At 47.5% G+C, this 27,623-nt stretch overlaps 1 protein-coding gene across 2 annotated transcripts in view; it reads right to left on the bottom strand.

Annotated features, from left to right (window-relative positions):
- The window catches only part of PTDSS2 (phosphatidylserine synthase 2), a 105,635-nt gene extending 99,507 nt beyond the window's left edge, over positions 1–6,128 (bottom strand). The window contains exon 1 of one of the 2 annotated variants that reach the window (XM_075325418.1): positions 5,826–6,128. In XM_075325418.1, coding sequence (XP_075181533.1) covers positions 5,826–6,001 — 176 coding nt within the window. In that variant the 5' untranslated portion in view covers positions 6,002–6,128. The remainder of the gene's footprint in view (positions 1–5,825) is intronic. The other variant, XM_075325417.1, reaches the window with a different exon arrangement.
- Between the last annotated feature and the right edge of the window lie 21,495 nt (positions 6,129–27,623).

Below are 27,623 nucleotides of genomic sequence, written 5' to 3'. Positions count from 1 at the left end.
TTGCTAGCGATGTCGCTGTGTGTGACATCCAGCAACAACCTGGCCCCTGCTGTGAGGTCGTTGGTTGTTGCTGAATGTCCTGGGCCATTTTTTAGTTGTTGCTGTCCTGCTGTGAAGCACACATCGCTGTGTGTGACAGCGACAGAGCAACAACTAAATGTGCAGGCAGCAGGAGCCGGCTTCTGCAGAGGCTGGTAACCAATGTAAACATCGGGTAACCAAGAAGCCCTGTCCTTGGTTACCCGATATTTACCTTCGTTACCAGCGTCCGCCGCTCTCAGCCGTCAGTGCCGACAGGAAATTTGCACTTCTAAAAACAGTACAAAAGATACCAGGTGTTTTCTATCTTTTTTGGAGCTCCCCGAAGACTTTAGTTTGTGTACTTTTCCAAGAGGAAGATGGCAGACTGGTGAGCACATCTATTCAACACTCAGCATCTTTGTAAAACAGAAGTGGTTAAAAGACACACGAAGGGGGTGAGCGGACCGCAGGAGCACCACACACAGGCACTATTAGCAGCACAAGGTATTTCAGAGAAATCTTGTTTCTCATCATAATCACCGATGTGGTCAGTATGAAAAGGGGTGAGCCACCTCTTTAAGAGACTCAACATGTGAACAGTGCATGGTCCTTACAGGGAAATGAAAACATGTAATCTTTTGGCCGTTTTGAAGGCGTATTTTCAGGTGGGTTATGAAGAGACCCCTCCTAAAGCTGAGGTTGTCAGCACATACCCTTGAGTGGATGAAGGAAAGTCTTCATTCACAATTTCCAAGATCTTAAAAGGGAATCAGTCACCAGATTTCACCTATCTATATGGGCATTCATGTTATAGACTGCTGAAAAAAGCCATATCTGTAGGTCACATATCAGAAGCCTTTTTGTGGATAAATCCCCGTTTAACCACTTTATATCATCTCTTCCAGACTATACGAGAGGATGTTAACTTAAAGATAACTTTGCCTCCAGAGAAGTGTGATGTGTGATGGCCGCTCTCTGCTCTCTCTGCAGAGCTGTGTGTGATTGGAACTGACATCTGCAGGGTCTTCTCAGCTTCAGCCTCCATCTCACAGGCAGCCAGTGTGCAATATTGTTACAATACACTGTGCATAATTATTAGGCAAGTTGTATTTTAGAGGATTTTTTTATTATTGATCAACAACTATGTTCTCAATCAACCCAAAAGACTCATAAATATCAAAGCTTAATGTTTTTGGAAGTTGGAGTGGGGTTTTTTAGATTTGGCTATCTTAGGAGGATATCTGTTTGAGCAGGTAACTATTACTGTGCAGAATTATTAAGCAACTTAATAAAAACCAAATATATTCCCATCTCACTTGTTTATTTTCACCAGGTAAACCAATATAACTGCACACAATTTGGAAATAAACATTTATGACAAGCAAAAACAAAACCCCCAAAAAATGAGTGACCAATATAGCCACCTTTCTTTATGATGACACTCAGCAGCCTACCATCCATAGATTCTGTCAGTTGCTTGATCTGTTTACGATCAACATTGCGTGCAGCAGCCACCACAGTCTCCCAGACACTCTTCCGAGAGGTGCACTGTTTTCCCTCCCTGTAGATCTTACATTTTATGAGGGACCACAGTTTCTCTATGGGGTTTAGGGCAGGTGAACAAGGGGGGCATGTCATTATTTTTTCATCTTTTAGACCTTTACTGGCCAGCCACGCTGTGGAGTAGTTGGATGCATGTGATGGAGCATTGTCCTGCATGAAAATCATGTTTTTCTTGAACGATACCGACTTCTTCCTGTACCACTGCTTAAAGAAGTTGTCTTCCAGAAACTGGCAGTAGGTCTGGGAGTTGAGCTTCACTCCATCCTCAACCTGAAAAGGTCCCACAAGTTCATCTTTGAGGATACAAGCCCATACAAGTGCCCCACCTCCACCTTGCTGGCGTCTGAGGTGGAGTGGAGCTCTCTGCCCTTTACTGATCCAGCCTCTGGCCCATCAAGAGTCACTCATTTCATCAGTCCATAAAACCTTTGAAAAATCAGTCTTCAGATATTTCTCGGCCCAGTCTTGACGTTTTATCTTATGTTTCCTGTTCAAAGGTGGTTGTTTTTCAGCCATCCTTACCTTGGCCATGTCCCTGAGTATGGCACACCTTGTGCTTTTTGATACTCCAGTAACATTGCAGCTCTGAAATATGGCCTAACTGGTGGCAAATGGCATCTTGGCAGCCTCACGCTTGATTTTCCTCAATTCATGGGCAGTTATTTTGCACCTTTTTTAGCCCAACACGCTTCTTCCGACCCTGTTGGCTATTTGCCATGAAATGCTTGATTGTTCGGTGATTACGCTTCAAAAGTTTGGCAATTTCCAGACTACTGCATCTCTCTGCAAGACATCTCACAATTTTGGACTTTTCAGAGCCCGTCAAATCTCTCTTCTGACCCATTTTGCCAAAGGAAAGGAAGTTGCCTAATAATTAAGCCCACCTTATATAGGGCGTTGATGTCATTCATTACACCGCACCCCTCCTCATTACAGACATGCACATTACATTATTTACTTAATTGGTAGTTGGCTCTCAAGCCTATACAGCTTGGAGTAGGACAACATGTATAAAAATGATCAAGTGATCAAAATACTCATTTGCCCAATAATTCTGTACACGGTGTAAAGCAGAGCTGTGAGAGCTGCAAGAAACGATTGCAAAAAAGACAAAGTTCATTCCTCCTCTTCTGTATCAGTTACTTGTCTCACACTGGTAACGCTTCCTATCTGGAGGCAGAGTTATCCTCCATTTAATATTATGCCTGGAGAGAGGTATCTTACAGGCTGTATTCTCCCCATAGCCTGGAAGACGTAATTTAAATATAAGAAAAACATGGATCTTTCTGGAATAAGACTTTGGATCGCAGATATCAAGGTAACATTTTACTCAGCTTCCTACTTGCATGTCCATATGGACAGCTTAGGATGGTTGGTCAAAATAGCTGTTATTGTGAACAGTTAAAGTTGAAGATTAAATGATCTCTAAAAGGCGTAAAGTTAAAGATGACACGTTCTTTGTATTTGACACAAAAAAAAAAAAATAGCATTGTTAGGAATGGAAAGGTAATGCAAATTTCCCATCTTTATAAAAACCCAACCTCCTCTGACCTTATGCCAAAAAACAGCAGCCATAGGTTCTTCTAAGCCGCTGCCTAGCACTCTGAAAATGTTCAAAATCTAATTAAGAAATGGCAGTTAACAGCAACATTGAAGATGAAGATAAGGTCTGGAAGACTAAGTAAAATTTCTCAGAGCTGCTCGTAGGACTGCTAGAGACCATTCAGAGCCCCTGCTTGATTACAAAAGACCTTTAGGAAGATTTAGCAAACTCTGAAGTTGTGCTACATTGTTCAGAGACACCTGCACAAATATGGCTTTCACGAAGAGTCATTAGAAAAAAAACCTCTCCGGCATCCTCACCATAAAATTCAGCTTCAGAAGTATGCAAAAGGACATCTAAACAAGACTGATGCATCTTGGAAATAAGTCACGTGGACCGATGAGGTTAAAATATAACTCTTTGGCCACAATGATCAAAAGGTTTGTGTGGAGATAACAAAAAAAAAAAAAAAGCAACAGAATTTCAGGAAAAAAACATCTCGCCAACCATTAAGCATGGAGGTGGATCAATCATGCGTTTGGTTTGTTTTAGCCAATGGCACGGCGAACATTTCATAGGTGGAGGGAAGAATGGAATCAATGAAATTTCAACAAATTCGTGATGCAAACATAACACACTGTAAAAAAGCTGAAGTTGGAAAGAGGATGGCTTCTATAAATGGACAATGATCGTAAACCACAACAAAATCCACAACAGACGACCTCACAAAGCACAATATGAAGGTTTTACAATGGCACTCACAGTCCCCTAATTTGATCATTGAAATTTTGTGGCTAGACCTCAAAAAAAGCAGTGCATGTAAGACGAGCCAGGAATCTCACCGAACTGGAAGACATTCCAAGAATGAATGGATGAAAATCGCTCAAACAAAAATTGACAAAGACTCTTGACTTCTACAAAAAGTGTTTACAAGCTGTGATACTTGGACAAAGGGGGTGCTACAAGGCACTAACCATGCAGGGTGCCCAAACTTTTGCATCGGCCATTTTCCTTTTTTGCTACATTTTGAAATGTAAAAGATGAAAATAACATTTTAAATTTTAAAGGGAAACAGTCGTGTGAAAAAATGCTATTAACCTGCAGATATGGGGGTTAATTTGCCGGTTAAGGCTGCGCTCACATCAGCGGTATTTTGCCGCAAAACCGGATCCATCACAGATGTGTTTTGGTTAATTTCCAGTGGAGTCACAGCAAGATGCAGTCACATGCGGTTGTGTGCATCATACGTGGCCGCATGTCACTGCATCTTGTCGCGATTCTTTTGGAGATTAATTAAGCTGAAGTGCATTTGTGCCGGATCCGGTTTGCAGAAAAATATCGCTGATGTGAGCGCTGCCTAATAACCTTATGAACCTGCCCGGCACCTGCACAGCACCCGGCTGCGAGGAGGAAATTAACTTTAATCTTCCCAGCAGCTTTCGGCTTCCAGTCATTGAGACAGAGGGGTGACTGAACCCACCTGGCACTGTGTCTGGAGTCAGCAGCTCAGCATTAGAACCAGCTGTCAGTCAGAGCAGGGTACGAGGTTACAGTCACCACTCTCCATACACAGAACTGTGACTCAGAGAGGGTGCCAGGTAGTTTCAAAATGCTATAAACAGGCAGACCCAGGCGTGAGCCCCCGCCGCACAAACCAAGGGGGAGACCCCCGCCGCGTAACCCAAGGGGGAGACCCCCGCCGCGTAACCCAAGGGGGAGACCCCCGCCGCGTAACCCAAGGGGGAGACCCCCGCCGCGTAACCCAGTTTAGGCACAATTAGTAGGTGCAGCAAATCTGCTCTCATGTGCACGCACACTACATGGGATCATACACATTATTTTATCAAAATACATCTTCTGCCGCCCCCCAAAAAAAATAATATATAGGAACTGACTTGAATACCACAGACTCAAAAAGTAAAGTTGTGTTTGTCCAAGGATTGAGTGGTCTCGGAGTGTCCCCCCCCTTCTATCCTCAGCTGATACAAGAGGGTAGGAGCTTGTCATCCCCCAGGGACCACCCAGCACAGGTCCCTGAGGGTCACTAGTAACAATGGGGACATCACTGAGCACTCGTCATAAAGCCGCCATTCATCAGTGAAGCCCCTGCAGCCCCCATTACTAGCCCTGCACCCATCACTTTGGGGTGGCCCCCCTCTTGGCCTCAGTTCCTGCACCCATCACTTTGGGGTGGCCCCCCTCTTGGCCTCAGGTCCTGCACCCATCACTTTGGGGTGGCCCCCCTCTTGGCCTCAGGTCCTGCACCCATCACTTTGGGGTGGCCCCCCTCTTGGCCTCAGTTCCTGCACCCATCACTTTGGGGTGGCCCCCCTCTTGGCCTCAGTTCCTGCACCCATCACTTTGGGGTGGCCCCCCTCTTGGCCTCAGTTCCTGCACCCATCACTTTGGGGTGGCCCCCCTCTTGGCCTCAGGTCCTGCTATTGCATGTGTTACAATCTCTCAGACCTGTTGCTCTCCTGCTGTGAAGCCTGGGGCATGCTGGGAGTTGTAGTTTCCCACTACTGAGAACCCCCAGAATAAAACACGTTGTCAGTGTCTGCTGACATTATCGGAGAGGCACTGTGTGAGGGCAGGCCTAAGCCCCCGGAGCCCCCACCGAGAATGCTGGGCGTAGTAGTACAAGTCACGCCACAGGTTGCCCGGCGCAGCCCCCCCCAGCAGTGCAGGCGGCTCTCACCAGAAGAAAGTGTTGGTGCCGTCATCGAACACTTCGGACTCCGTGGTGGTCCGGGAGGTCTCCCCCCTGAGCAGGCACTTGCCGACCGGGAATCTGCTCCTGCCCTCCATCTCGTCCAGCCCGTCCAGAGACGCCTTCCTGCTGGCTGTTGCCCTCCTGCCTTCATGGCGTATCATGGCTCAGCAGCGGGCGCCGCGGTCATGGACAGCTCCGTCCTCCTCAGCCGCTGGGAAGGCTCCCACTGACCGGGAGAGGGCGGAGCGGGGGGACGCACGCTTTCACCTCACCACGTGGGTCGGGGGACACATGACTACGTGACGTCACCGGCCCTGACAGCCGGCTGGATGAGGCCGCTCAGTCGTTGCTAAGGGGCGTGGTTAGGGGGGATCACGCCAGGAGAGTGTGAGCGCGTGACGCATGCGCTGTCCGCGGTGCTGAAGCCGAGTGCTGTGCCTTGCCAGTACTGGCACTGTGTGCTGCTGACCGCAGGAACCGACCCGAGCCCTGCACAGAAGGTGGAGGGTCACAGGCGTCTAACCTCCTGCCCACATAGTATTGGGGAAAGCAAAAAGCAGACAATGCTCAGTAAGGCTGTGCTGATTATTGCAGCTATTTATAGTGACCATTATAGATATATTTACTATGAAGCATGAATTAAAGGAGGGGTAACTGTACGCCACCCCCACTGGACTACCCTAGTGGTCACCACACGTCCTCATTCACCTGGACCCCGCTATCATGTCCACACTGCAACTGACCACTGCAGCCAATCACTGATTCCCTCCCTAACACAAATCAGCCGCCTTTTTTGGATCCGAAATGGATCCCAAATAAATTTATGGTAAAATCAACGTAGTCTGATGCAGGTGTGCCGCCCCCGCCACAGCCGACGGGCTGCTCGGACACGGATCTGCAATGGCTCAAGGGGTCTCCGGATCCAAGGCGGGGTCGCACGGCTACCCCGGAATAAAAAAGGGTGGTTGATTGTAATGTTCGCGACACCACCCACGGTGCGTGGTAACGTGAGGGACCACCACTGCCGTTTGGGGAGAACCCGGGGACGATGGTGTGTGTGGCAGCTCGAGCTGTTAACCCCTCCGTGGGCAGGGGGAGTGGTGTCCCGGGATCCGGTGATGGCTGGAGTGGGGGACCATTCGGGTGAAAAGCGATATTGGGTACTCACAAAGTCCAATGTCACTGACGCTGACACCAGATAAACCAAACTCTTGAGTATCCTGCTCTCTTTCAGCAAGTACGCTGGGTCCGTGTCCTCTTGGTGTTGCAGGTTGGTCTGAAGCCTTGTCCCTTGGCACTGTGTGTCCTACGTGTGGATCCCTCTCACATGAAGTGATTCGGGTCCCGCTCACCTGCGTGGCTAGCAGGGTGAACTTGCTCTCAAGGTTCACGCTTGGGATTTTCTGGACGGTTGTGGGAAGTCCTATCCCCATCGTTGCGCTAGTACCCCGATTCTGGAGCGGGTGGGGAACGGTTCCTGAAGACTCTGTTCCCGTTGGGTAAATTACTTGGCTGTGTGAAGCTTCCTCCAAGCCTAGGGTCCGCGTACCCTGTCGTGCCCTGGCCCCTGCCCAAGGCAGGTAGCACAAGGCAGACGGCCTTCTCTCTGTAGCAGCACCGTGCCCCCTGTCACTACTCCCTGCGACCAGGTTTCCAGATCCTTCTGGCCAGACCAACGTCTGGCACCTGGGACGGGTACAGAAGCCCAGCTCCACAGCGGGACCTGTCCTGTCACCGCTGCCTCACTGCTCAACTTCTACTCTCCGACTGACATCTCTGCCCTCCCTCTTCCATCCCTCCATCTGTTATTATTCAGTGATCGAGGAGGATCAAAGGAGTAGAAACTAAGAAACCCAGAGAATCACCAGACTGGTTGGAAACTCAGCTGACTGCAGACCTCTAACTGACAACACAACTAGAAGTAGCCGTGCGACGAGCCTACGATGACCTGGTTGCCTTGACACAGCCGGAGAGCTATTTGTTCCTAAAGAGAGAAAAACAAGGAAAGCTAATCTGCCTCGGAACAGTTCCCCAAAGATTATAGGTAGCCCCCAAACATTTAAAGCCGGTGATACAAGATGAAATACAGTACACAGGTAGAGAACAGATTCAGCAAAGATGAGGCCCAAACTATCTATATAGGAAAGGACAGAAAAGAGCACTGTCTGCAGCCACGCAAAACCCTAACAAAAAAAATAACACACCTGATATGAAAAAACTGAGAACACACAATCTCTCCCCCACTATATCAGTACTTTGGTGTTACAGGGATCCAAGCAAAACACTAATATAGAGGAAGGACTGAAATAAATATCAAGCATGACAAAAATACATTGCAGAATATGGAGCTTGGTACACAGACATTCCCAGCAGGGAATAATTCAACTCCACCCAGAACTCCACACAAACAGAAACCAGGAAACAAGCCTTAATACCACAGAAATAAAAACAACAAGAAAATGGAAACAAACCAGCAAATAGTACAAAGACAAAACCTATCTGCAAGGAGTCCAGGTGGAAACAGAAGATAGGGCAGGCTCCAGAATGTCCACAGCAGCACAGGAGACAACATTGATCACCGGCCCAGACCAAGAGAACACTACTCAGTTATATAGGCCCAGTCTGAGCAGCCTGATTTCCAATCATCATCAGCTAACTGACATCTGTTAAGCAGACTAACTCTACTACTAGCACTGGCCACAAGAGGGAGCCCCAAACTGGAACCCAGTACAAATGTGTTCACAACACTGCCCCACTATATAATACCCCAAACACACATTGCCCCTTTGTATAATATCCCCCTGTGAGGATTATGCTTGATGATTATAACAGTTATTCATGTCAGCCAGCTGGTCCCACACATACACCCCCCTCCCTGCACACACAGAGATTCCCCTCAGATGCTCAGCATCTGGGAAGGTGTCGAATCCAATTACACAGCCTAGCCAGAGGAAGAACCCCCTGGGGGTTATGTCCATTCATCAAAGGGAGTGGATGGGAAACTAGAAGAACAATGGAAGCTTCAAAAGACATCCAGGACGCTCTATCCCAGCAGGAGTTCATATTCCTGGCTCCGTAACGTTATACACAGTTATGATATTACCGTGCGTCTGAGTCATACACCCACTACATCGTTAAAATCGGGACTTCAAGCTGCGCCTTTGCATACCCTCGAATTCTTTGTCGCGCCCTGGAGCGGCGAGATACAGAGAACTGCGAGTAGGAGTCCGGTAGAGGAGTCGTGCTTGGACTCAGTATGCAGAGGGGACACAGACTGATCTGATGACACCAGAACCGTCCCGATTGGACCTCCCAGTCCGGAGTTGCGGATCATATTCACTTTGGGATATTATTTTAGACTCAAGCCAGGGGTGGGGCAGTACACCCCTGCGAGGTCACCAAAAGGGGAGGGGACATGGATTGAGCCATTTTGATAAAGACAATGTAGGCTTCTTGGCTTGTCTTTACTCGGGGGCCATGTGTCCGATACACATGTGAGGAAGTCCATGAAACCCTGGTCGAACGGCGCCCCCCCTGTAGCCAGACGCATAAGGTAACTGCTTGATATGTATGCCTGCTTGTGATCCATAACTTACCTGTAAATGTACTCTGACCTATATATATATATATATATATATATATATATATACATATATATTCTGTAAATTCCATATTGTATATATTGTAGTTTCTAGCGTACCTTAGGCCGAATAATATCTATAATTTAATCTTGGGCTGTTCTGTTATCTCGATCCTGAATTCCACGTCTGTGTGCTCGGCATAATAGTTATCGTAATCGATTGGTGGCAGTGAGTTTATACCAAGGATCATTGTGGGGCAACCAGTGAGATCTGGGGGAGGTTTAGATATATTCTGTCTGCAATATATACCTTACTCTCACCGGGAGCCCTTCAATCATCGGCATAGTAGAATAGCGGCCTCCTTGCTTATTGTCGGGCAATTCCATAATTGGACTGACTATAAGAGGGGCGCTAGAGAGCGCGTCAAATGCTTAGTCTGTCGGGTGGTGGAAAGGGGGGCTGTAACGTCCACTTCCTACTCCCCATTTCGGGACACCCCCCACATACAATACACTACCACTCTGTATAATATATCTCCATATACACTGCCCCTCTGTATAATATGTCTCCCATACACATTGTTTGTCTGTGTAATATCCCCCATACACACTGCCCCTTTGTATAATATCCCCACACACTACCCCTCTGTATAATATCCCTACCATACACACTGCCCCCTGTAAAATATCTCTCCAATACACACTACCTGTCTATATAATATCCCCCACCATACACTGCCCCTCTGTATAATATCCCCACACACACTGCTCTGCTGTATATCTCTCCCATATACAGTGCCTGTCTGTATAATATCCCCCCACACACTACCTCTCTGTATAATATGCCCCACACACACACTGCCCCTCTGTATAATATCTTCCACACACACAGCTTCTCTGTTTAAATTCCACCACACACACTGCCCCTCTGTATAATGTCCCCCCACTCACACTGCCCCTCTGTATTTATTTAATTGTATGAACGTATATCTTACCATCTTATAAAAATAAACACCAGGCAATATACGATTGAAAAATATCAAAAGGTTAAAAATCAAAGTTGAATATCAAGATTTTCTATGTATGCAATAGCATTATCATTTACAGTATAGAAATCATTCTTGTCACCATGGTAGGATCTAAAGGGGCACACCTCAACAATGTGCTGGATAGTTTGACGGTTTGCTCTACAGTCACAAGTAGGGGAGTCAAATTTTCCCCTCTTATACATAAGATCTGCACAGACGCCAGAGTTTTTTCTGATACGATTTAGAGTAAGGGTGGCTTTACATGCTGCGATATCCGGCCCGATATCGCTAGCATGAGACCCGTCCCCATCGTTTGTGCGCGACGGGCATATCGCTGCCCGTCGCGCACAAAATCGCGCACCCCCGTCACACGTACTTACCTGCCCTTTGACATCGTTGTGACCGGCGAACCGCCTCCTTTCTAAGGGGGCGGTCCGTTCGGCGTCACAGCGACGTCACAAATCGGCCGCCCAATGAAAGCGGTGGGGCGGAGATGAGCGGGACATAACATCCCACCCACCTCCTTCCTTCCGCATTGTGGCCGCAGGCAGGTAAGGAGATGATCCTCGTTCCTGCGACGTCACACGTAGCGATGCATGCTGCCGCAGGGACGAGAATCAACTTCGCCCCAGCGACAGCAGCGATAACTGGCAGCGGACCCCCATGTCAGTGAGGAGAGATTTTGGACGTTTTTGCAACGATCCAAAATTGCTCCTAGAAGTCACACGCTACGACATCGCTACAGCGGCCGGATGTGCGTCACAAAATCCGTGATCCCAACGAGATTGCTGTAGCGAAATCGTAGCGTGTAAAGCCCGCTTAACCCATGTTTTCCTTGGTAGATTGAAGCCTGGTGAAGGGTTTTGTAAGTTAGGGAACACATGGAGCTCGCCGTCTACTACACTGACCCAAAGTTCTTGCCATTTCTCCTCTAAATTGAAGTCTTGTTCATGCAAGGTGATTGCAGTTCGGATGGGTGGGTGTCTTGATTTCAAGCGTTGTTTTGTAATATCTCTAATATTTTGATATATTGGACGTTTTTCATTAGTCACTACTTTACTGTATTCTTTAAATAGAAGCCTTTGTCTTCTCAGGTATGTGGGTGCGATATGGCTCAGCACAGGTAACCAATGAACAGGTGTAGGTCTAATAGCAGTAATATAAAACTTGGAACTTTATTAGAAAATCTAAAACGAAGGTACACAGGTCATCCAAAAAATCGCCATGCGATTTGCCTAGCGGCTTTACGCGTTTCGGACAAACGGGAAATTAAAAGCAGTCCTTAGTCATAAGCTTATGACTAAGGACTGCTTTTAATTTCCCCTGTTTGTCCGAAATGCGTAAAGCCGCTAGGCAAATCGCATGGCGATTTTTTGGATGACCTGTGTACCTTCGTTTTAGATTTTCTAATGAAGTTCCAAGTTTTATATTACTGCATTGGTGCTGAGTCCCAAACCCTTTTTCCTTCCATATCTACTCTGAATCACGGACCGGCCTGTCCGGGGGACTGCGGGCATCCATCCTTGCCTTGGAGACTTCATATGGGTGAGCTGAAACCTTCATTATGTAGGTCTAATAGCACCCACCAGATATTATACACATAGAGTTTTCAGTTGAGTGACACTCAGCCCCTCTGTATAATATTAACTTACTGCCATATTACCTTTAAGGTGAGACTCTACAGCCAGGTATTGTGTGTTGAGGAGAGCCATAAGATGAAATACTTAATTAACCTCTGGACATAGAGCACTGTGAGAAGTGTGTTCAATGAAATGAATTCTCTATACATAAGCCAGTCAGTTTTCAGAGGAACCCAAAATGGCCCCCGATGACATCACAGACCAAACCATCATGATGGATCCACCAGATGACGTCCCTCTCATCACCATCATCATGAATTCATCCACTGAAGTCAGACCCACCCATCAACAGCAACACAGATCTCCCCATTGGCTAGCCCATGAACTGTCCCACTAAATTTGCATATCTGAACTCGTGTACGCCCATAGCCTATATCAAGAGGACGCATGCTTGTACTCGCTCTGTTCGGTGCCATTTTTACTGTGACCAAGAAGAGATTTCATATCCGACTGTGTCCAGTGTGAATTCTTTTACGCATGCACTTGGTCCATACCAATTCGGCCAGGCAGTAGGCAACTAGTGATCTCTGGTTAAGAGTTCATCTTAACATTGTGTGCTTTAGGATTAGATTATATTATCTGCGGACACTGCCTTGTTATATACTTTTTATACATTCTAAGTGCCCTGATACTTCATTGGCGATAAGTACAGAATCATTATGTCCATCAACCTTTTTCATCCACTCTTGTTCTCTTGTCAATCATGTTTTCAACCTTGTTTTTTTCTCAGCCATATTTGTTTTGTATCAATAAAAGCCAAGTTTATATATACAGTCATATGAAAAAGTTTGGGCACCCCTATTAATGTTAACCTTTTTTCTTTATAACAATTTGGGTTTTTGCAACAGCTATTTCAGTTTCATATATCTAATAACTGATGGACTGACTAATATTTCTGGATTGAAATGAGGTTTATTGTACTAACAGAAAATGTGCAATCCGCATTTAAACAAAATTTGACCGGTGCAAAAGTATGGGCACCCTTATCAATTTCTTGATTTGAACACTCCTAATTACTTTTTTCTGATGTACTAAAGCACTAAATTGGTTTTGTAACCTCATTGAGCTTTGAACTTCATAGGCAGGTGTATCCAATCATGAGAAAAGGTATTTAAGGTGGCCACTTGCAAGTTGTTCTCCTATTTGAATCTACTATGAAGAGTGGCATCATGGGCTCCTCAAAACAACTCTCAAGTGATCTGACAACAAAGATTATTCAATATAGTTGTTCAGGGGAAGGATACAAAAAGTTGTCTCAGAGATTTAAACTGTCAGCTTCCACTGTGAGGAACATACTAAGGAAATGGAAGAACACAGGTACAGATCTTGTTAAGCTCAGAAGTGGCAGGCCAAGAAAAATATCAGAAAGGCAGAGAAGAAGAATGGTGAGAACAGTCAAGGACAATCCACAGACCACCTCCAAAGACCTGCATCATCATCTTGCTGTAGATGGTGTCAATGTGCATCGGTCAACAATACAGCGCACGTTGCACAAGGACAAGCTGTATGGGAGAGGGATGTGAAAGAAGCCGTTTCTGCAAGCACGCCACAAACAGAGTCGCCTGAGGTATGCAAAAGCATATTTGGATAAGCCAGTTACATTTTGGAAGAAGGTCCTGTGGACTGATGAAACAAAGATTGAGTTGTTTGGTCATACAAAAAGGCGTTATGTATGGAGGCAAAAAAACACGGCATTCCAAGAAAAGCACTTGCTACCCACAGTAAAATTTGGTGGAGGCTCTATCATGCTTTGGGGCTGTGTGGCCAATGCCGGCACCGGGAATCTTGTTAAAGTTGAGGATCGCATGGATTCAACTCAATATCAGCAGATTCTTGACAATAATGTGCAAGAATCAGTGACGAAGTTGAAGTTACGCAGGGGATGGATATTTCAGCAAGACAAGACAATGATCCAAAACACCGCTCCAAATCTACTCAGGCATTCATGCAGAGGAACAATTACAATGTTCTGGAATGGCCATCCCAGTCCCCAGACCTGAATATCATTGAACATCTGTGGGATGATTTGAAGCGTGCTGTCCATGCTTGGCGACCATGAAACTTAACTGAACTGGAATTGTTTTGTAAACAGGAATGGTCAAATATACCTTCATCCAGGATCCAGGAACTCATTAAAAGCTACAGGAAGCGACTAGAGGCTGTTATTTTTGCAAAAGGAGGATCTACAAAATATTAATGTCACTTTTATGTTGAGGTGCCCATACTTTTGCACCGGTCAAATTTTGTTTAAATGCGGATTGCACATTTTCTGTTAGTACAATAAACCTCATTTCAATCCAGAAATATTAGTCAGTCCATCAGTTATTAGATATATGAAACTGAAATAGCTGTTGCAAAAACCCAAATTGTTATAAAGAAAAAAGGTTAACATTAATAGGGGTGCGCAAACTTTTTCATATGACTGTAAATATATGTCCCCCCTCCTGGTATATATCATCATCATGTTCCCCTCCTGGTACAAATGTCCTCCTCCTGGTATATATTTCCTCATCCTGGTATATATGTCTCCATCCTGGTAAATAGGTCTCCATCCTGGGCCCTTCCTGGTATATATGTCCTCCTGGTATATATCTCCCCTTCCTGGTATATATGTCCCCATCCTGGGTCCCACCTGGTATGTATGTTCCTCTCCTAGTATATATGTCCCCATCCTGGTTTATTTGTCCCCTTCCTAGCATATATGTCCTCCTCCTGGTATATATGTTCCTTTCTGGGCCCCTCCTAGTATGTATGTCACCATCCTGGTTTAGTTGTCTTCTTCCTGGTATACATGTCTCCTTCTTGGGCCCCTCCTATTATATATACCCCCATACTGGTTTATTTGTCCCTATCCTGGTATATCTGTTCCATCTTGGTCCCAATTTGGTATATATGTCACCCTCCTGGGCCCATTTTGGTCTAAATGTCCCTATCCTAGTTTTTGTCCCCTCCCTGATATATATCTCCTCCTTTTTGTATATATGTCCCCTTCCTAGGCCCCTTCTAGTATATATGTCCACATACTGATTTATATGTCCTTGTCCTAGTAGTGGAAAACCCCTTTAAACATATATTTATTTTATTGGCATGTCAACAAAACTGGTGTTATCATAATATATGCATGTTGTATAGCTTGTGGGACAGAAGACAGTTGGAGCTGGAATCTTATCTGAACTCTGATAGATAAGATAAAAATCTGTTCTGTTTCAGGCTCCATTTTGCTGGTGTTAAGGGTGAAGGGGGCAGCACACCACTAGGTCACCAGCATGAAAATACTCAGTTAAATGCGGCTGTGCTTTTAGTGTAAAGTTGTCCGAAAGTTTAGTTAGACTTTAACATACACAGATTAGCAGGGGCCCAGATGCTTGTGCCCGGCTCATGCGCTAATTTGGCCCTGGCAGTGATTGTTATCTGCACAATCCATAATATGCCAAGATACATGTCACATCTATTTGCATTTACTTTGATAGCGGAGTAATCAAGTAGTTTTACTGCCGTCATTTAGCCAGTAAAATCTGGGTATCTGTCATCCAACTGTCTTCTCATATTGACCTTATGATTAGTTTTATCTTTTTGTACTTTAGACGCCAACAATCCGTTTTCTCATAACTCATACAATGATCTAATCACCGTCTTATGCAAATGTGACTTACAATGTGTTTTCCAATGTGCTACTGTTCTAAACAGAGTAACATGATTAACATCCGCAGGTAAAATACATGAAGGTAGAAGATAGCGAGTGATTAGAATGGGACTTGGCACTATTACTCCATCTTGTGCCTCATTTTATCATGAGCAATGATATAATATATAATAACCCGTATCTGGGGTAACCTGGTGGCTTGGTACCGTATTTTTCGAATTATAAGACGCACCGGACCATAAGACGCAACCTGGTTTTAGAGGAGGAAAATAGGAAAATAACATTTTAAGCAAAAAATGTGGTCATGACACATTGTTATGGGGCGAGGATCTGCTGCTGACACTGTTATGGGGGTAATGTCCCCAAATTCTCTACTAAGGTACCCCAGCCTGGTAATGATCCTCCTGCCTTGTACATACAGTATATGTCCCTCATCCTGGTATAGCCCCAATCCTGCTATGTACCATCATGCTGGCATATGGCCGCATCCTGCTATATACTGGCATATGGCCGCATCCTGCTATATACACCATCCTGGCATATGGCCCCATCCTGCTATATAACCCATCCTGGCATATGGCCCCATCCTGCTATATACCCACATCCTGCTCATATACCCCCATCCTGATCAAATACCCCCATCTGCTCATATACCCCCATCCTGCTCATGTGGCGCCCCTGACTTGGTCAGGCACCACTGAGTACTGAACCCATGCTGGGTGAGTGCAAACAGGTAATCCCAAAGGCTGAGTAGGGTGTGTACGCACAGACACATAGTAACCAGGTCACACACACACACCTTAGAGGGGACCCCTGGGCAGACCCAGGAGGGGGCGTGGCCTCCACATCTCAGCTAGTGGTGCGGTAGTGGGGCTGGAAGCTAGAGTGTGCAGTGGTAGTCAAAGGAGTAGGAGTGCAGCAAGCCGAGTCTGAAGTGGGGACGCAGAAGAGCGGGAACACTAGTCAGACCCTGCACGTGTAGTTGGTGATTGGTGACTGTTCACATTCAGTCATCAGGCCCTGTCCACAGGCTATTTACTTCATGCAGCATTTGCTTGGACCTGTCCCGCCCACAGCCATGACTCAGTCATGGGTACGGGATTGAAATAGACCAGGTGAGTGCTGCTAAGAGCAGTTCTACTATTTCATATGTGAGGCCGTTTGGCACATTTTATAAAAATATTTTAGTGTTAGGACTGCCCCAACAGAGATTTGCCGTGAAGTGGCGGGGTGGCTCAAGAAATTGCAATTTTTTGCCAAAAATCTCATATTTATAATAAGTACAGTTGGAATTTTTTAGTGCTGTAGTGCACATTTAGTGCTAGCTTTTTTGTTTTTTCCTGCACGTGTAGTGGCTGCTGGCGGGGCAGTACATTGCCACACAGTCAGCCTGAAAGACTCCTGCAGAAGAGAAAGGACAAGCAGTTGAGTACAGGGACTCCTTGTAATGATGCACGCATGGGGAACAGGTCCCTATAGCCAGTCATCCATTTAGTGGTCTGCTAAATCCTGCAGGTGGTGGGACTAGAGGTTCCACACCAACCATCACAGAGCCCGAGCATCAGCAGCAACGAGGGGGCCCATAAGGAGGATCGAGCCTGGAGCCATCTTTTCCTTGGTCCACGCTGCCAGCAAACGGGTCAGAAAGGGGAGAAAAAGCAGCTGCGACTTCCCTGGATGAATCCCACGGTACTTTAAGTCAGGGGTTGTACGAAACAAGAAGTGCTAGGAAGGCGAGTCAGCAGTCACCCCTATACCAGCCTGAAGGATACCTGGTTCCCTCTGGTTCATCTCAGTATCGCCCGGGTTGCCTCACTCTACCACCAGAAAATGAGTAAACAGTTGAAAGACATTTCTGGACTGAGACTGAGTTCTTCTGCGACCTGTTGTTCCACACACACACACCCAAGCCCCTGGGGCCAGCCTCACTCTTGGGAGGCCACACCATCTAACTGCAGATACCATCAGCCCCAGACGCTTGCTAAACTGCAGTGGCGGTCAAACATCACCCTGACCACAATACCGAGAGAGGCATCACGACACAGAAATAAACAACCTGACCTACCCGTTGCCAGAGGGGTCCCTAAAGAGAAGTCCCTGAAGTGTCTCGGAGGCAACCGCTGCAGCACTGTGGTGGGTGACTCACTCATATACCCCCATCCTGCTCATAAAATACCCCCGTCCTGCTCATAATATACCCCCATCTTGCTATATCCCCTCATCCTGCTATTCACCCCCATCCTGCTATACACCCCCATCCTGCTATATACCCCCATCCTGGTGTATGGCCACATCCTGTGGCACATAAAAAAATAAACGTTCATACTCACCTTACCTCACTCTCTGCAGCATCGCTCCTCTTCCGTCTGTGCCAGCAGCAGCGCTGGAGTGTAGAGCCGGCTACGATCCCTGCAGCATCGCAATGTCCTCATGTCTGTGCCGGCGGTCGCGTGTGGACATGTGCACACAGCGATGACATCGCGGTACTGCAGAGATCGTGGTCGGTGAGTTATACTGATTCACTGCACCCTGCGCTGATGATGATGCGCGGGGGGCAGTGAATACAGCCGCACATGATCACTCCAGGCTGTAGTTGCCAGGGGTGATCATGCGGGCAGGCTGTTTAATATGCGCGCATTCCCCGCCCATAACCTCACCCACCTGTCAGCGCCGACTTCAGCGCTGAGAGATGATGGGCGGGATGATGGGCGTGCATGTTAAATGAGCGGGTCCACGTGGTCACGGCAGGCTGCTACAGCCTGTTCGTGCCGCCGATGACCCGCTCCACCGCAGCACCCTCATTCCCCGCAGCCCTATATTCAGACTATAAGACAAACCCCCCACTTTCCCCCAACATTTGGGGGAAAAAAGTGCGTCTTATAGTCCGAAAAATACGGTAGTTAGCGCTGCTACCTTACAGAGCTTTGGTCTGAAGTTCAAAAATCTGTAAAGAGTTTGTATGTTTTCCCCATTTTTCCTTGTGTCCCCTCAGGGTACTCCAGTTTCCTCAGACTCCAAGACATACTGATAGGGTATGTAAATGTCACGGATATGTCCCGGCCTGTCATGGAGGTGTCACTGTCAGCTGACAATCCAGTGGCAGCAAGTGCTAGAAGATCACAGAGATTGGCAGCACGTGTTGTTATCTGACAGTTCACTGTTTCTGCAGCAACGGACTTTATGACCCTAGGAATCTAAGGTTTTCCTTTCAGTTGTCAGCCTCTGACTTCCTTTATAAACCTCACACTGGGGTGGTTTGGGTGCAGTTTATAGTTGTTCCTGGCCGTGGTCTACAGTGGTCGTCTCTTCCTGTTGTTCTAGAGACTTCTATGGTAGCTGCTCCTAAGATGAGTGTTTGACTTTTGCAATCTACCTGGGCTCAGGTGGGAGCATTTGTGTTTCCCCTGTATTGTTTCCTTTTGTCTCCCTCAGCATTAGTGGTGTTGATGAAGAGTTCATACCCTCCATTGTTACTTAGGGCCTATTTACCAGGGTAAGTCAGGGCCCCAGGTATAGGTCAGCTCAGCGACAGGTGCAAAACCTGTGAGGGCACTGAGGGTGAGCTGTTGTTGTCAGGGGTTACTACTTCCCCCCTTTCCCTAGCGATAGGGCATTCCTTTCCACTTCCCTTTGTATTGTAATATACGGCCAAAATAGCTTCTATCCCCAACCGTGACAGTAGACTGTAAACCCTAATGGGGACAGTAATGATGTCTGTAAAGTGCTATGGAATATGTTGATGTGGCACCCCTGCGGCTTCAGATGCCACAGAGTATTGCACCTCACTTAAGGTGCAGCATTCATCTTGGATGCGGAGGAGGTGGTCGATGGTAACAACCACAACCACACTCATCAACACATAACACGTGGGTTCTGTCACTGGGACCGGGCTAGGGTAGGTGCTGTGGTAGCCATCACGAGCTATGGGACCTCATGCCCACTAGTTCAGGGACCCGAGAGACGGGGCTTCCACAAGGGAAAGTTAGGAGCCATCTGACACACAATAGGCAGTCAGCACCGGACAGTGTCCGTGTGAGGTCACACTTTGGAGGAGCAGCAGACAATGAACAGTTCGGTGCCCGTGGTTCTTAGGAAAAGAAGGGAAATCCCAGGGTTTGCGGGGAGTGCAACAGGCACTTATGACCCGTTCCACGGCCCAGGAGCTGGGGTGGAGGGTAACCATTGAAAGGAGACTAACAGAAGTAACCGCCGGTCACGACCTCTGTCAGGGCCGGGAAGGCTGGTAGGCCCAGGAGGTGGATCCACTGGACCTTGCACCCCACCGGAGGGCAGGGTACATGGCAGCCGGAGCACTGGCGTGGCAGGGACAAGTATAAGCAGGTCACCAGAGTCACAGAGTTCTTTAGGACAGTAAAGTATACAGGCACAGGTACCAGGAAGCAAGGACAATAAGTCAGCAGGACACGGCACCAGGGGACCTGAGCACCTAGCTCATAGGACTATGCTACAAGACACGTTGATCAGGCCCCGCCCACATGGAAAGGCAAGTCTTATATACCCAGCACAGCCCTATGTCATTTCCTGCTTCAGGTGTGCTGGGCCTATAAGACCAGGAGAGTGGGCGCGGCCTGGTCCTATACAGAACCATGTGGCTAAGACTCAGAGTCAGACTCCTGAGACCAGGAACAGGACTCAGGGGAGCAAGAGCGGGAGCGGCAGCCATGACTGGTGGACACATGGACTGGATCAGTGGGTAAGGAGTGGTGCTGGGACACGGGGAGCGTGACAGTACCCCCCCCTCTATGCCCTCCCCTCCATGCACAGTACCCCAGGGGCACCCCGGATCGAGTCACCGGACCAGGACCCAACGCAAAGGCGGGGAAGGACCGCTGACCCCGTACCGCCTTCTTGGCCGCACGACACTTAGCCGATCTACCAGCAGTGGCAACGGGGGCAACGGGAAGCGGGGGGAAGACAGAAGCAGGACTGGGGACGTGGACGACTGGACCGGGCGTCTCGGACCGGGTACAGGACAGTGTCTCATCCTCGGTAGCCGGTGGCATCAAAGTCTCAATTGTCAGGGACGGTGGAACGACGATGGAGTGCGTCGTCTTCTCTGGTTCCGGTGGCACCACAGGCACAAGTGACAGGAGTTGTGGTACGGCACTGGACTGCGTCGTCACCTCTTCAGGGGTCGGTGGTTCCAACGGTTCAGGTGACAGGGACTGAGGAACAGGCTGTAGGCAGTGGTCATGACACAAGGGTCCCCAGCGGGAAATAGCGCCAGAGCGCCAACTAATGGCAGGGTCATGGAGTTGAAGCCAGGGCAGACCCAGCAGGAGCTCAGGAGCCATTCTTGGGATGACATAGAAGGCTATAGTCTCGGTATGCGAAGCGCCAACCTGGAGGTTCACGGGTTCGGTGGTAAACCGGACAGGTTTGTAGAGCGGTTTTCCGTCTACTGAGGCGAACCAGAGAGGCTTCTTCAGCGGGGTGACAGGAACCTGGTATTTGTCTACCGTGGCCTGGTGAATAAAGTTGCCTGCTGCCCCGGAATCGATGTGGGCCTCAGCTGAAAACCGGGTCCCCTCTGTCGTCACCCGGACAGTCTGTTTAACTGGAACGGAGGGGATTCCGGTGCCAAGGGTGGTGGTTCCCACCATCCCTTGGACTCGGGGTCTTCCTGGTCTCTCAGGGCATGAGCGGAGCAGATGTGAACCGCTTCCACAATAGAAACACAGGCCCTGGGCGAGTCGCTCTGCACGGCGTTGCTCAGCTTGGCTCAGTCGGTCAATTTGCATTGGTTCAGGAAACACATCACAGGAAGGCAAGGGCGAGGGAGCGGTAGGCCTCTGCGGGGACAAGGTGTGACGGGGTGGTCGCTTCTCCCGGAATACCTCTTTGGTTCGCTCCTGGAAACGGAGGTCAATCCGGGTGGCTAAGGATATCAAAGCGTCCAAAGTTCGTGGAACGTCACGGCCGGCTAGTTTGTCCTTAATGCGGCCCTCCAGGCCCTCCCAAAAGGCTGCTGTCAATGCCTCGTTGTTCCAGCCTAGCTCGGAGGCAAGCGTGCGGAACTGGATGGCATACTGGCCGACTGTTTGGGTCCCTTGGCGTAGCCGGAGGAGCGTAGAGGTCACTGCGGTAGTTCGTCCGGGTTCGTCGAAGGTGCCCCTGAAGGCTTGCAGGAACTCCTGGATGTCGGTGATCATCGGGTCCTTGTTCTCCCACAGGGGGTTAATCCAGGTCAGGGCTTCACCTTCCAGGTGTGACATCAGGAACGCCACCTTGGCCTGGTCTGAGGCAAACAAGTGCGGGAGCAACTGGAAGTGCAGGGAGCACTGGTTCAGGAAACCGCGGCAGGACTTGGGATCCCCTGCATAGCGAGGCGGAGCAGCGAGGAGAAGTTGCGAGGCCGTGGAGGAAACTGGTTCAGACCTGGAGACTGGTTGCTGCGTGGACTCAGACGAGGCGGCGGTCTGCAGCGTATATAACCGGTAGTCCACGGATGCCAGGAATTTCAGCATCCGGTTCAGGGTTTCACGCTGTTGTGCCAGCTCCTGGCGCAGCTCAGCCAGCTCGGATGTTTGCGCTCCAGCGGGATCCATGGCCTGATCAAACTGTCAGGGCCGGGAAGGCTGGTAGGCCCAGGAGGTGGATCCACTGGACCTTGCACCCCACCGGAGGGCAGGGTACACGGCAGCCGGAGCACTGACGTGGCAGGGACAAGTATAAGCAGGTCACCAGAGTCACAGAGTTCTTTAGGACAGTAAAGTATACAGGCACAGGTACCAGGAAGCAAGGACAATAAATCAGCAGGACACGGCACCAGGGGACCTGAGCACCTAGCTCATAGGACTATGCTACAAGACACGTTGATCAGGCCCCGCCCACATGGAAAGGCAAGTCTTATATACCCAGCACAGCCCTATGTCATTTCCTGCTTCAGGTGTGCTGGGCCTATAAGACCAGGAGAGTGGGCGCGGCCTGGTCCTATACAGAACCATGTGGCTAAGATTCAGAGTCAGACTCCTGAGACCAGGAACAGGACTCAGGGGAGCAAGAGCGGGAGTGGCAGCCATGACTGGTGGACACATGGACTGGATCAGTGGGTAAGGAGTGGTGCTGGGACACGGGGAGCGTGACAACCTCTGAAGTATCCGAGATCGGCTGGAGCCCATCACAGCAGGGATCGGCACTTTCCAATGGCTGAATGTGTGCGCAGTGAGTAAAGAGATCTTGAACTGCACCGCTTGTGTCGTCCCGTTACTGCTGGCGCCCACACCATCGGGGCCCCAGCGCTGTCAGCATCTGAGACTACTACCATCACCATCCTCCCTGGGGCATAGCTCTGCCTGTGGAAAGCTGAACAATCCAAGCTGCGTTGTGATCCGTCCCAGCAGAGAAGTACCGCAGCAGTGGCTGATATTGGCCGCATACCACAGGTGGCGTCACAAACAACTGTCCCCAGCCATTTTATTGACACCCAAGGTCACGGAACCGGGCAAGGCTACCGTGGCATCCCAGGAGAAGCACTGCGGTCTGGCAACTAGTAAGCCCCGACCCTGTGGGCGTGTCATTGGTGCTATACAGTTAGGTCCAGCAATATTTGGACAGTGACACATGTTTTGTTATTTTAGCTGTTTACAAAAACATGTTCAGAAATACAATTATATATAATATGGGCTGAAAGTGCACACTCCCAGCTGCAATATGAGAGTTTTCACATCCAAATTGGAGAAAGGGTTTAGGAATCATAGCTCTGTAATGCATAGCCTCCTCTTTTTCAAGGGACCAAAAGTAATTGGACAAGGGACTCTAAGGGCTGCAATTAACTCTGAAGGCGTCTCCCTTGTTAACCTGTAATCAATGAAGTAGTTAAAAGGTCTGGGGTTGATTACAGGTGTGTGGTTTTGCATTTGGAAGCTGTTGCTGTGACCAGACAACATGCGGTCTAAGGAACTCTCAATTGAGGTGAAGTAGAACATCCTGAGGCTGAAAAAAAAGAAAAAATCCATCAGAGAGATAGCAGACATGCTTGGAGTAGCAAAATCAACAGTCGGGTACATTCTGAGAAAAAAGGAATTGACTGGTGAACTTGGGAACTCAAAAAGGCCTGGGCGTCCACGGATGACAACAGTGGTGGATGATCGCCGCATACTTTCTTTGGTGAAGAAGAACCCATTCACAACATCAACTGAAGTCCAGAACACTCTCAGTGAAGTAGGTGTATCTGTCTCTAAGTCAACAGTAAAGAGAAGACTCCATGAAAGTAAATACAAAGGGTTCACATCTAGATGCAAACCATTCATCAATTCCAAAAATAGACAGGCCAGAGTTAAATTTGCTGAAAAACACCTCATGAAGCCAGCTCAGTTCTGGAAAAGTATTCTATGGACAGATGAGACCAAGATCAACCTGTACCAGAAGGATGGGAAGAAAAAAGTTTGGAGAAGAAAGGGAACGGCACATGATCCAAGGCACACCACATCCTCTGTAAAACATGGTGGAGGCAACGTGATGGCATGGGCATGCATGGCTTTCAATGGCACTGGGTCACTTGTGTTTATTGATGACAAAACAGCAGACAAGAGTAGTGAATTCTGAAGTGTACCGGGATATACTTTCAGCCCAGATTCAGCCAAATGCCGCAAAGTTGATCGGACGGCGCTTCATAGTACAGATGGACAATGACCCCAAGCATACAGCCAAAGCTACCCAGGAGTTCATGAGTGCAAAAAAGTGGAACCTTCTGCAATGGCCAAGTCAATCACCAGATCTTAACCCAATTGAGCATGCATTTCACTTGCTCAAATCCAGTTTAAGACGGAAAGACCCACAAACAAGCAAGACCTGAAGGCTGCGGCTGTAAAGGCCTGGCAAAGCATTAAGAAGGAGGAATCCCAGCGTTTGGTGATGTCCATGGGTTCCAGACTTAAGGCAGTGATTGCCTCCAAAGGATTCGCAACAAAATATTGAAAATAAAAATATTTTGTTTGGGTTTGGTTTATTTGTCCAATTACTTTTGACCTCCTAAAATGTGGAGTGTTTGTAAAGAAATGTGTACAATTCCTACAATTTCTATCAGATATTTTTGTTCAAACCTTCAAATTAAACGTTACAATCTGCACTTGAATTCTGTTGTAGAGATTTCATTTCAAATCCAATGTGGTGGCATGAAGAGCCCAACTCGCGAAAATTGTGTCACTGTCCAAATATTTCTGGACCTAACTGTATAAGTAAGAATTTGAAAAGCGGCAGTTGCCACATCCCCATCCTTTCTTAACTGTGTTCAATTTATTTTGGAACTGAGCAAATAAAGACAAAAGTTGCCAAATTTCAGCACACCCTCAAGTTGCACCAAAATGATGCGACTTTTCAAAGTTTACAAGCTTTGATGAATCAGATCACGTGACTCTATCCAAGCCCAACAAACTACATTCAATTACCCATGTCCACCTGTTTGTGACAGAGATGGCCGTATACATAATCAGTCATCATAACAGTATATGGGATACACAGAGTGAATATTGGGGAGCAGTAACCCTATCTGCAGCCACCAGTTTCCCACTCTTGTAGTATATTCAGAACTATTGATCATTTTTAGATATTTGCAAAGAATGTTCCATTTACCTATCTTTCATGAAACATATTTCCAAATATCTCCCATCAAAGCAGATGGAACATAAAACTTCATATAATGTACTTAAGTCTCTTAGTTCTGGTGATTCATAGAAGTTCTGGCTCAAGAAGAGCCACTGATGCTATCCTATCCTAAGCCTTGAGTTCTCATCTACAGCAACACATAAAGTATATGTACCTCATCTATAGGTGTACTGTATGTAAACTATCCATGCACTCTGACCCAAGTACTCACAGTTAGTGTGGTGCTGGTTAGACTTTAGTGCTTATTCCAAGGGACTCACCCCTCGATTCTTAATCCATGTGATTGAAGGCTTTGAGCTCTGCTCCAAGATGGTGCAAGGAAAAGACACTAGTTAGAAGCCATACACAACAGAGACAATGACTGGATCCAAGCAAGACCAGACATGGGGCTGGACAATGGCTAGAGGAACAGGATCATTGATCCAGTACAGGAAACTAGAGCATGACCAAGAAGACAAAAGGTAACGTGTGAAACAAGAACATGCAGGGGGCATGCTGAGTAGCCTGAACACCATGGACTAAGGCATGGAAGCTTAAAATACGGACCACATGAGGAGTGTGATGCGGCACTGCCCCAACACTCTACTGGCTTGTTATTGCCATTCTTTGCCCACAGTCTTCTCTCTTTACTAAACTTGGCTGGAAGTGCCCTGTCTCAGGCCTCAGAGCAGACAGCCTGTAAGGTTCAGGTGTTCCATGGAACTTGTTATGTCTTCTTGCCCTTATCCAAGATGGAGTCTATTGCCTCGTATTGTCCTTGAACTTCCTGTGTGCACTACTTAGTTCCAGTTCGGGACTTATCCCTTGCCCGAGTATTTTGTTGCTGCTGGCTCCTGAATCGATCCTGACTTGCTACTGGACTTCCTGCTGCCGCTTGTTTTGTGAACTGCCTCATTACTGCTCAGCTGCCTGCAGTCCTTGGTGCATAATCCTGTTGCTGGCTGTGGTTCCTTCACTTCAAGGCATCTAGGAGAAGAGCTTCAGACTGCTGGACTTCCTTGTTCTGTAAGGACTTTGATTCTCTGTTTGTGATCAGTGTACCTTATCCTGCACTCCATCTGTACGGGCTTTGTGCTGGACTTGAGTCGGACTTTGTCAGCTCTGGGAGGCACACTGATAACCATTTGTTTGCAGTGCACACTCCTGCCTACTATTCTGGACATTCATCTATTTGTTGCTGTGTGTACTCCTGCACATTATTTTGGACATATACGTATCGTGCGGTGAGCACTGCTGCATATTACTTGTGGACATTCACGTTTTTGTGCTGTCCGCACGCCTGCATATTATTTACAGACTTTCACGCATTTGTGTGGGTCATTTAGTATTTGTGGACATTAATTTATTTGTGCTGGCTGCACTTACATTTAATTTGTAGTTGCCTACTGTTATTCTCTGTTTTTTTCTCTGTGGGTTTATTATTTGTAAATACAAAGTATTTACCCTTTCCTTGTCTCAGTTTCATTATATTCCATACTATCAGATTCTAGAATATCTACATAAATATTACACAGTCTTTCACTAGGTTCACGGTACACTTCCTATCATACTAGGCAATGGTTCCCAATGTCATTTCACCAATAGGTCAGCACCTGGTAACATGGTGAATCAGGCCTTTTTGCTCATCGTTATTTAGGATCTCAATGTGTCTACCTTCAGCACCCTCATAAGTACCTCGCTGGATAATACACTCTGCAACCAGCAACATTGCCAGCACCACCAAGTATATTGCCACGCCAGTCTTTGAAAACAGCAGTCATGAAGCATAAATAGGTGTCAGAAATCATGAAAATAATAATTTAAAGGATAAAACACACATTTAGCATAGTACTATAGCTGTAGAAAAACACATGGACTACACATCCAAAAATTATGAATCTAATGCCACTAGGCAAAAATTTACACAATTGAAAATGAGGTTTTTAGTTAACATTCTGGATCAGACTGTATGAAGCTCACTGCCACGTCACGGTGAACCTCACAATCGGTCACTGACATTAAAGGTGCGCCGTCATGTCCTGACCACCCCTGAAGCATCACTGCTCCAGTAGGGGGACCAACCTGGTGGTCCACAGCACCCCTGCTGCAAGGCAAAGCTCCCACGGCTGCAGGTCTCACCACCCCACAGGCACACCAGCAGCAATGCCGCCACACAGCACTAACACCAAGTGAAGGAAGCTGAAAATTTCACCTTCCACATGTTCTGTGAACGGAGAACAAAAATAGGAAGAACCCTTCTTTTAGTCTGCTCAAGAAAAACATCTG

The sequence above is a fragment of the Anomaloglossus baeobatrachus genome, chromosome 10, assembly GCF_048569485.1.
Source record: "Anomaloglossus baeobatrachus isolate aAnoBae1 chromosome 10, aAnoBae1.hap1, whole genome shotgun sequence".
In the NCBI taxonomy this organism is placed as follows: Eukaryota; Metazoa; Chordata; class Amphibia; order Anura; family Aromobatidae; genus Anomaloglossus; species Anomaloglossus baeobatrachus.
This window is presented reverse-complemented; position numbering and strand designations above follow the sequence as displayed.